Raw genomic sequence first — 11,409 nt, 5'->3', positions numbered from 1 at the left:
TGATGAGGATATATATATATATTAATTTTAAAAAAATATTTATGTAAATTTTAATATTTAGGAGAAACTAGGTAAAAAAAACTCAAAAAAAAAAATCGGAATTCCAAGTTGAGCTGCCTACTCAGAACCGTGCGGGCTCAGATGTCCATTTCGGTGCGCTCACAGGTGAACCGAGGCACGAAGGGTCCAAGCCGCACTCGAACGCTACCGGAACAGCCAGTTGGTCTGGCCAACAGCTGTCAACTCGTAATCCACCGCCCGGCCTCTTTCGAAATAAATGCCGTATCTCGACGGCATACTTGTGAGGAGAGCGAAATCCCCCCAAAACCGCGAGAAAGAAATCTAAAAATCGAAGAATTGTTATGAAATTAGTGTGGAAGAATCAGGCCAATGGGGGGGAGGGGGGAGGGAAGAAGCGATCTCGATCGCAATCCATCTCTTTAAATCCTACTCTCCCGTTCGGAGCCGAGGAAGAGGAAAGAGGAGGAGAAGATGGAAGGAATTCCGATGGCCCGAAATCCCTAGCTATTGGTTCAAGAGAAGACGACCCGAGGAAGCTCGCCGAATCCTTCGAATCTCAGGGGAATCTGCTCGCCGAGGTATGTGCCCATCTCTGCGCATGATTTCAAGAAATTAAAAGGAAAATAACTATACTCAAGTAGAATATTAGCATAAATTTGGATTTTCCGTTCTATTATGCTGTGCTTGGATGATTGGAAGCTGAATGGACTGTTGCGAAGTGTTATAGTGAGCAAATCTCTGTGAACTAAGTTTATCCGATTAAAAAAAAGCGAGAAAACTGCTGCTTCGCGTCTCCAATTCTATAGATTTCCAGTTTGGTAACTGGTAACTCGAATAGAAACGACAGGATTTATATGGCAATCTTTGCAATCCAAATATTTTCCGGTCAAGATTTATTCCAACTATTTGGTCTTAGTTGCATCCTCAGTCCCTTCACACATTCCTTAGTGGCGATTCCTTGGTGTCAACTGGTTTCTAATTATCTCTTTTTCATATTCCCGTGTTTTTATTAATATTCTCATTCCTCTCCCCACACTGAAATACTTTTACTACATATGTTCTATTAGCTTATCTTTTTCTCAAGTTTCCTTACCTGGCAGTCTTGCATGTGTAATTGTTGTGATAAAATTCTCTTGGTGTATTGTCAATCATTCTTACTTATTGCAGCCAGCTCTTGTTATATCAAATATTTTGTCAATTTTCTCTTCACTTTTCTCTATAAGTCGTCTGATCCCACAAAGGTGAAAATTCGGCCATTAATTATACCTAGGGCATCATACTCATTGTCGTTTTCATATAATCTGAACTCATGCATCCCTCAAAACAATATCATTATCAAATAACATCCATATCGCCTTCTCCTAAATTATCAATCTCCCAGGTATCCTCGTCAAGACAAAAGATTCACTTTTTTGTTTACCTTTATCTTGACTTTTTAACACTTGCCACTACTTTTCTAACACATCTTTAAGAGTTTTGATGTGTCATTTAAATATGCATTTTTTGAGAAGAACCATCTCAAGCATCAAATGCATAAACAAATGCTGTTAATGCAAATAAAAACCTCAATGCCTGACTTATTTGTATTCGAAGTTTTGGTTAAGAAAATGAAATTTTCTTGAGTTTTATTCTTGTATCCATGAAAAGCTTATCCTTGGCTATTTTTTGGAATATTCCTGACATCATATTTTTATTTATACTGTTTGGATATTCATAACTTCTTCTCTCATCAATGCGTTAGACAGTTAAACCAAGGTTCACTGAATCGGTATCATGATTTGTACCAGTCGACTACTGGTATGGTACGGTATGGGTCTCTATAGTGTCATGTCAAAGTGTAGTTAAACAGGGAGGGAAAGAGGGAGAATGAGAGGGAAGTAAGGAGATTTTTAAGAGCCTGGAAGGGGGGGGAGAGAAAGAGAGGGAGAGAGGGGGGACATAAGAAGAGTCACCGCATGAGGGCTGCAATGGGGATGATTGAGAAGGGCTTCAACAAGGACATGGAGAGGGGGATAGGGAGAAGGAAAGGGAGAGAGGAAGAGGGAGGGAGGGATATAACCCTGACCATAGTAGAGCAAGAGAGAGGGGGGGCTTACTGGTGACCACCAATATCAAAGAGGGTTGAGCGGCTTCCGATGGTGTTGGTATCATCGAAGGCGGCACTCGGGTAGCGAGTAAACGAGAGAGAGAGAGAGAGAGAGAGGCTGAAAGGCTCTCGAATCATCAAACGGGTTGGGTTGGAGGGATTTTATATACGAACCGACCGAAGTAATTGAACCATCCCAAGCTGGCATTGTTACGATTTTGTACATGCCAAACTTCCCGGTTCAGACCGGTTCAACGATTACCGAGTTAAGCCTTAACAAATATAGCTGGGAGTAAGCAAATCAATTTAATAATTCATTATCTCTAGCAGTCATATTTCTTCTTTTTTCCTATTGGGGAGTATATTATATCTCGTGAGCTTTCCAACTATTGTATTTACCAAAATCTCTTTAAAATATTCGATTCCAGAATGGAAGGTATTGTGAAGCTCTTGGGAAGTGGGAGGCTGCACTTACCCTGATGCCTGAAAATGCAATACTGCATGAACAAAAGGCACAAGTTTTACTTGAGATAGGTGATGCATGGAATGCCTTGAAAGCTGCAACACGTATGCCCTACTTCTCTTTCTCTTTAGATTGATTTTTCATGATAATGTTTTGCACTAACACATATCTGATATCAGAGAAAGGAGTTGGGGGTAGGGGGTTTGAATATTGATGCTGGCTAAATTATTTTGTCTTGTTTTCCTAAGTCAATTGATGTTTTGTGTGTCTACCCAGATATACTCTTTCATACTTTTCTAGGAATTAGTACATGGAATAATGGACCAACATATGCAGAATATGTGTATCATTTTACAAGTGAGGTCTTACCTCTTGAAGGAAGTCACATGCGGTCTCCACTTTTTACTTTAGTGAGGCAGGCCCGACTAGATTACTTCATTAATTTTCTTTCATCTCTTTATAATGGATCCTGACATTTTCCTTTTATTTTTTCTTTTGCTTTTTTTTTTGTGTGTGTGTTTGGGGCAGGGAGGTTGGAATGGGGTTAAGAGGAGCTTCTGACAAGCTTTTTAGTACAGCTTGCATTCTATCGTATGAGTTTAGGGCTTCTTTATTTTATGACAATGGTTTTTTCATAATTGTGCCGCTACTAGAATTTGGAGACCATTTGCATGTAATACACAGAATTTTGCAGCATAAGTGAGAAACTTCTAGACTTGTTGGATCTTCTGCAATGGACAGTTGATTGTGTTTGTGTGTCTCCATCATGATTTCGGGTTAGAAATTCATCCTCTGTATAACTTCAGTTTATCATTCTTTTTAGTTATTGAGGTTGAAATTTAGATGGGAAAAAAAGATATAGGAAATTCAGATATTAATACAGTTCATTACAAAATTATTAGACATTGAAGCACTAAAAAAATCAGTGCTGATATAGAAATGTATATATGAAGATTGATTCTGGTTTAGATGGGTGTTGTCTGGAGTCTTGACCTTATCCATGATGTTGGAATCAATTATGCATATGCTGTTGGTAATGGCATTTTCAGATTCCTTTACTGTGTAAACTTTTAGGAGTGCTAATAATAGCAAATACCGATTGAGGAAAACAATTTTCTCTTGAATCTGGCCCATCTTCTGTTGACCATTATGGTGTCATATTATGAAAGATGATTTTTGGCAACGTTGTGCCATGACAGAAGGGAGCACCTGGACATCCTTATTGGATAGCAAATTAGCAACCATCCATATGTATGTATCATTTGCAAGAGAGAAACAGCACAGTCTATATAATTAATAAACTAATTTATTCCTTTAGTAGAAAGACACTAGCAAAGAATAAGTGCAATATACCAATTTGTCATTTGTATTTACAGAGAAATTCAGCACTTAGGTTTTTCATTCTCTTGCTTTTACTATTACTGTGTAATTAGGATTATGTGTTTTGAATCCTTTTTATACAGATTTGTACTTTTTGAATCTCTTTATGTAGATTTGGTTAGACCACCCAAGCATTGTGTGTCTTACTCTCAAGAGTTCCATACATTTGAGTTCCCTTTGTATATGCACTTAAAGAAAAATTTATGGTGTAGATTATGATATAATTCACCCATATGTGTTATCGTTATCCTATTTGTGTTGTTTTGCAGGAGCTACAGAGTTGGAACCCTCATGGCTTGAGGTCTGTTGATAACACTATGTCATCTTAAGAAGCTGGTGTTTCTTTTCATGATTCATCATTTATTACAATTACTACTATTACTAATTTACTATCATCATCATCATTTGTATGCATGCTTCTCTTCTAAATCTATTGATTTCAGATATTTTTCTGGATGCTAATTATTTGAACAAGGAAAAATTTGGGTGGGTTTGTTTAATGGATATTTGTTTCGTAGTGAATGGTCCATGGCCTTTTAAGTGGATCTGGTTAAATCGCTAAGCCTTTGGGTGGTCTAAGCTCAATGGCTGTTTGGTGAATTGCCGAGGCCTTCTGCAGTAGTTAACTCTTTCCTATGTCTAATAACAACTGCGGTCCACAAGAAAATAAAGTGAGTTGATTAAGAACTAAAGGGGAGTATAATGATATTCAGAACAACAACAACATATGTGAGATGATGAACTGACGAAGAACTACTAAAGTCACAGCACTGCAATAATTGATTATTTGTACAAGTTCAGATAAGTTTAAAATGACTACTTCCTGGAAAAGTCAAATTAAGTAATCCTAATTTTGATTTATTTATATTATTATACTCTATCTATATGGCTGAAGGCCATTACAGGGGCACAGCTTAATTGCACCCTACTAAATGTTTCTGCAGGTTTCTCAAATACTTGTGATGTTGCACATAACCCATGTAGAATGCCACCAGTCTTCTGTCAGATAATGAGTTTTGACCAAAGAGGCCACATTGCTGGTATCCCAATCAGTGTTCGAAATTGTTAGCCTTGTCTCCCTAATTGTTACGCTTCTGCGAGATGTACTCTTATTGACTAGCAGTTGCTAGATGAGTTTGTTATGCTATGATCTGACTCATTAGAAATAACCAATAGTATAATAAGGGTTAGCATTATGCATCAATTTTTCATTCAAGCGATCTGGGTGGAGGCATGCACAATGGTCATTTTTGAAAGAATCAGATGTTGTTGTGGCAAGCACGCACGCACATACAAAAGAAAAATTCTATGTATTTGCTGAGTTGCTGTACATGGACTCATTGTTGATGTTCAGGGTGAGATGCAATGGTGCATGTTATTTTTAAATAATATAATATTAATCAATAAGATGAGAACTGGATTGGTTGAATAATAAACTCTTTGGTAAAAATTACGAATATCAAAGCTGTAAAATCAGTAGATTTAGGATGGAGTATATTAAACGCAATCTTGGTGAAGTTAAAACAAGGTCAATCATTAAGCTCTGTCCACAAGATGCCTGAGTGTGACCTATTATGTTATCTTAGATCTAATATAGAGATTGAAGTAATAGATGTCTTAGTACTACCAGGGTAGAATGGATGAAGGGGGAAGATGCATGTGTAAGAAATCATTCTTCTTCTTTGTTAGAAGTAATCATTTTATGCCGTTGAAAATCAAGAAGGAAAATTTCATAAGATAGCAATAAGGCATCTATTGCTATATAATTTAGAATGTTGGGTAATAAAGGGCAATGAACAGAGGTCCAAGAACATAATTGTGTTTGAAGTTAAATATCAAGGCGAATGTTTAGAAGGGAGAATAGTAGGTTGAAATAATTTAAATAAAGAATGTGAAAAGTTGCATAAGATAGAATAATAGTGTTGAAATAATTTAAATAAAAATGTGAAAAGTTGCATCAATTAAGGATAAAATTGTGGAAACCCTACTAAGATAGTATGAGTATATCTATTTACTATATAACACATACTCCAAAGTGGAGTGTCTGTGAAGCTCCATGCTCCATGTTTTCACAGCCATGTGCCTCCCCCAAGCCGTACTCTTGGTGAATCTGAAATATGACTCGTCACACTGTCAAGAAAGGGAACAGTACATGGATGGTGATTGTGAGAAAAGGATTTGGAAACACTGGCAAAGATGGAGGATGTAATCTGAAAAGGAATGATGCAGAAAGGACTTGTAACTCATATGGTCTACCTTAATAGTTTATGGTCATGGTTATGGTCAATTTGGATGGAGTAGGATCTCATCAACGCATAGTTTCTCTGGAAAACTCCTTTTTTCATTTTGTTGCTTGTACGCATAACTGGATCTTCTGGAACTCTTCTACTTGACATTTTACTGATCCAGAATTTGAACAATGTTCAGTAAGAGAACTCTTAGCAGTTCTGATTTCAAATTTAAAGAATCTCAGAAATTTTCTTATCTTGATTCTTCAGCTCTTACGTCATGCCAAGAAGTAAGCTAGAACTCCATATGATTGATCCAAAATTTAAACAATGTACAATATGAAAACTCTGAGCAGTTCTGATTTCAAATATAGAGAATATCAGAAGTTTTCAGTCTTGATTTTTCAGCTCTTACATCATGCCAGGAAGTAACCTAAAACTCCATAACAAATTGCAGCTGTATATGAAGTTCCTTCAAATGTTATGGTTATATATAGCCTGGTCTGTAGCTCATCATTTGAAACATCTGTAAAAGGTATACAGTTGAGCAGAATTATTTCACATCCTCTCGTTGGCTACTTCTGCGACATGATATTATCATATATGATCTCCTCTGTATCAAGTTTTCATGTACAGCAGGCATTGTCTGGAAATAAATATCATCCATTTGTAGGTGGTCTTGCACTACTGCTAGACTATTTTCTGGGCACTTAGCATCCACAACCAAATAAATGTTTCCTCTGAGTTGCATCTCATCTTAAGAGTTTACTATCATCTTATCTTCCATTTTATCCTTTCTATCAGGGAGTAGGGCAAATTACACTAATTGTTTCCTCTGAGGACTTGAACTCGCACTCTTTTTAGTTGTATCACATTTCAATGGAAACACCAAGTGGGGGTTTGCTCAGGTATTTCAGTTAGCCATGCAAATAGACTAATTAGATGTATCATGCTTCCTTGCTATAGGCAGTGAAATTCTTCTTTTGCCTCTTCTTGTTTTGTCACTTCCAAAGTGCCTTAATGCTCCATAATGTGCCTCCTTTGTCATGCTAGTTGATAGTTTGCAGTGACATGATGAACCATTGGCTCCCGAAAGGAAATTTGCACATATCTTCTTGATCATAACCAACTTCTATGGTAGCTTTGTGACTCTATAGCCTTCCACCTTGGTGTCCCTTTCTCATAATTGTCTCCCATGCAAGAATATTAACATTTTGGTCACCATCCATTGTCTTCTTCATTTTCTATAAAAGATTCTTAGAGAGAGAATCGTTTAATATCAGGATATCTAAACATCAAAAGAGTTTAAGGATCTATATGCACAGTTAATTGCTTCCATGCTTATTTTGTCTCTGGTACTGAAAATGATATCACAATCATATTCCAAATACTACATGTTCTTTTAAATGCATGCCACTTGATATATTTAATTGCATTGCCAACTGTGCTTGGGATGTTTTTTATAGAGGCGAATAATTTAAAAGTTAACATATTGGTATTTCATTGCTCAACTACTGATGCATTTTTCTAGTAAAATATTTCATACATTGATTATAGCATCTTACATCCAATTTTTCGTATGTTGATGATTCGCTTTGTACATCTATTTCTTTAAAGTCTATGCTATTTGTAGTTATGCTTAGAATGCATGAATTCATAATTATCTTTACATCAACATTTTAACTTTATCCCCTACTTTGATGCAGTCATATGTGTATCTACAGGCTTATGGATGAATATATGTTCTTTCAGGCTTTGATTACGCTTGGTAGAGCACAGCTGAACTTTGGTGAACCTGATTCTGCAATCGAAAGTTTCGACAGGGCTCTAGCAATTAAGGTACAAAGTACTTACTGATCAATCATATATTGTTTAATTGACAATAGTGAAATTGGGAGAGTTTTTATACAAGGATTATTAATATTGTGATTGTAGCCCGATTGTGAGGAAGTTTGGATTGATCGAGGAAGTGCTTTACATTTGATAAGGAAGCGAAAACAACTACACTCATCAGGCTTGAGTACCGCTAATACCCGTTTTAAGGTTGGAGATAATTCTGAAACTTCCTGAGGCTATTCAGTTGTAGATATGTTGTGTAATTTGAGCTTAGTAGAGAGCCAAGTATTTGACTGTTTGTGAACCAAAATATTCTACAGACTTAGTTAATTAAACCTCAGTTTGTTTAAGCTAGTATAACTATTTCTGAAAAGTTTGTGCTGAGAGGCGGAACACTGCACGTCTGCACCCACCTTAAGCACATGCTTCTCATAGGCATTGTGAACACATAAAAGAGAGTAGTCTGATAGTATCTTAAAACTATTGTAACATTTGTGTGATTAAAATAAACTATAAAACCGTGCATCAGAACTTGAAGAAAGCTAAGCTGTTACTGAAGTTAATGAGCATCATTATGATGGTACTCCCAACAATCTAATCTACATGCCCAAATCTAATATTTGTAAAACCGTTATTATTCTCCGCTCCACTTTTGTTTGCTTAACTTCAGAACTTTCTTGTGCCGATTCGAGTGGAGGTCACCCGTGAACGTGGGGCTGGTCGACGGCCGGTATTGCGGCAACAAACGCCCGGACTTAAACCTAATTCCGCATGCATTGCACAGAGTCCCAGGCCCTGCAGGGCCGGCTCTCCATTGCGGCGTATCAGTCGCAAGGCAATGAGTACAGGTACGCCTATTTTCTCGAGCACCAGAACCTAGTAGTGCAGGGGGTGCCAAGGACCATATCCGTCTTCCAGAACATCGTCGTCGTGGCTTTCTTGGCACTTGTTTGGTGTGCATCTCTTGTCTCAGATCCAAACCATCGTCGTTTTGAGTCCTTTCTGGTGTTGGAGGAGAACCTAATATACTTGTAGAGTCACCGAATAAAGCCGGTAGCCAATCCAACTCGTCCAACGGATCGGTGGGAACACCCAACTCCTCCTCGGCTGGATCCTCTGTGTCTGGCTCCAAACTGTCGTCAAGATGCAGAGATTGGAAGAGACGGTGAGATAGTGTCATCTGCAAAGTTGCAATGGCTTTGGCGGTTCTCCTATTCCCATAGGGAGAGGGAGAGTGATTGACGGAGGGAAGAGAAACATATTAGGTTGGAAACCCTTCAAGAGGTATCAAGCTCAGCATGGCAAGCCACAAAATCGTACGAATAAGAGAGATGCCTGACTCGGTTTGGGTTCTATGTATCGGTCGTTATATCTTTCCAGAAGCTTCCGATGCACAGCACCCAGCCAGCACCGGATGTTACCATTTTCGGAAGAGCAATCCAAACTTTCCATGCATAAAGAACACGGTTTGGTTTGAGAGAAGGGGAAGCAAATCCCTATCGATGCACTCTATTCGCTATAACTGTATTTTGATTTTTCCCCTTTTTTTTATATTTGTAGCATATTTTTTTACGGGTGTACCAATAGTATGGCAACAACGAGCGTCGTATGATAACTACTAGCTGTACTGTATATGTAGTCGTCGAGTGTATCCAGAAATCTTTAGAAACGCTAATCCTCTTGAGCTTATTAGGTGCTAAACCGGCCCTTTTGGGAAGCCCGGATAAGGTGCAGCAGCGGCCGAAGGCGAGAGTTACGGGTTCGGGCTGTGTATTTCGCGCGAAAGCTGGATTCACCCTCTTTCGGGATGTCAGCCGTTGGATCGCACAATGGCCGCTTCGTGATCTGTGCAAGCTAAAGAAGGATGTTGGAGTGCTTTCGGATTCGTGCAAGAAGCAGGGTAGGGTTTGTGGTGCAGTTCTGCCCGAGCGAGAGGGTCATGGATCACATGCAACGATATTGGCGACCTTGTGATTCATGTGCGTGTGTTGCTTGGATATCTAGCAGGGCCAAAACGCCTGCTGTTGCACCACACCAGTTGATAGATGACCTCCAACATTTCCAGGAAGCATGTTCTTAGTTTAAGGCGGGACACTCTTTTTTTGGAGTGGAGATTCCACATGCAATGTCACCGACATGGAGAATAGAGTTAGGCACCGGATAGATATGAGATCAGACTGGCCAATAAAGGTACCGTTCGAAGGCCACAACGATAACCATGTTTTAGATAGAAGGTCGTCAGAGGTACAGTAGACGGCAAGTAGCAAGGGCCCAAGAAAGTGAGAATTTTCAGATTCTCAAATGATACCACAGTGTTCACAAATATTCATTTTTGACCTAACTTTTTTTTATAATATAATCCATAAAATTTTCACATTGAACCCATGAATGTATATATTTTTTATTTCTACCGAAATCATCAGATCTTCTTCTTATATTGAAATAACCAGATTCATGCAGAATGAGAATATACATCTCTGGAAGACCGAAGAACCGAAAAAGATGTTGGTATAATATGTGGTCTCCCCCTCCAGGATCATAAAAGGTTGTATTAAAGTTTCGATTGGTTAATAACATAGTAATTGTCCATGTCAGTACCGAAAGTAATAATAAAAGTAGGAATGTTGTCACTAGAACGGACTACATAAAAAGAGGTGATCCATGCATAGTCATTCCAGGTCCTCTTTTTTTTTTTTTCTTCAGAAGATCTACTTCAACGGAAATAACCAGTTGTTGAGTCTCATGAACCAGCAAAAATACAAAGTATTAATCTTGAGGCAGCAAACCCTTCCTAGAACAATCAAATTCATAATTACTGAGGTGGTTTTTTATTTGATTGAGATCATTAAGTGAAAAATAAGAGAGGGCCTTGCAATATTGAGGTGAAAAAGACCCTCTCTTATTTTTTATGTAACTATCTCAATCAATTAAAAAATTTCCTACCGCTGATTCTCCCAACATTGAGAGCAACAACACTGTTCTTTTAAAAAAAAATAATAATAATCTAACTGAACAATGATACAACATGGTGCCCCCCTCCAATTTTTTGGGGGGTTCAAAAAGAGGATAAAGTAACTCTGTTTGGTATAACCAATAAGCGTATCCATCTATCATATTATGTACTTGTTTGCTTGTCTGTGAAGTTTTCTGAAACAGATAACACTGAAACTTAATTTTTTATAAAACAAATTTTATGAAAAAAAAAGGAGGAATCTGTTTTTTATGAACCTCCTTTTTCGGGTTTTATGACTTAGATAGTTCTGGCAAAACGAGTTTATATAAAACAACCAAACTATTTTTGTAAAAGTTATTTATTTTGAATTTTTATAAACTATTTTAGTAAAATTTGTCAACTAAACAGTCTTTGAATAGCCAACAACCAAGAGCTCTTCATA

General features: G+C 37.8%; 1 protein-coding gene across 3 annotated transcripts; it reads left to right on the top strand.

Annotated features, from left to right (window-relative positions):
- The first annotated feature begins 249 nt into the window (after positions 1–249).
- Positions 250–8,364, top strand: LOC103701416 (Tetratricopeptide repeat (TPR)-like superfamily protein). 3 transcript variants are annotated; one of them, XM_008783451.5, is made up of 5 exons: positions 266–599; positions 2,536–2,674; positions 4,220–4,251; positions 7,931–8,017; positions 8,114–8,364. In XM_008783451.5, exons 1-5 carry the CDS (start codon positions 363–365, stop codon positions 8,246–8,248), a joined length of 630 nt encoding a protein of 209 aa, XP_008781673.4. In that variant the 5' UTR covers positions 266–362; the 3' UTR covers positions 8,249–8,364. The 3 variants fall into 3 exon arrangements, with proteins under 3 accessions (XP_038989437.3, XP_089786394.1, XP_008781673.4); XM_039133509.3 differs by lacking the exon at positions 2,536–2,674 and having other exon boundaries at positions 250–599; positions 7,885–8,017; XM_089930268.1 differs by lacking the exon at positions 8,114–8,364 and having other exon boundaries at positions 254–599; positions 7,885–8,019.
- The last annotated feature ends 3,045 nt before the right edge of the window (positions 8,365–11,409 follow it).

The sequence above is a fragment of the Phoenix dactylifera genome, chromosome 4 (assembly GCF_051530095.1).
Source record: "Phoenix dactylifera cultivar Ajwa chromosome 4, Ajwa_hap1_PhDact_Kaust_v1.1, whole genome shotgun sequence".
In the NCBI taxonomy this organism is placed as follows: Eukaryota; Viridiplantae; Streptophyta; class Magnoliopsida; order Arecales; family Arecaceae; genus Phoenix; species Phoenix dactylifera.
The sequence above is the reverse complement of the archived record's forward strand: the minus strand, read 5'-3'. Positions and strand labels throughout refer to the sequence as shown.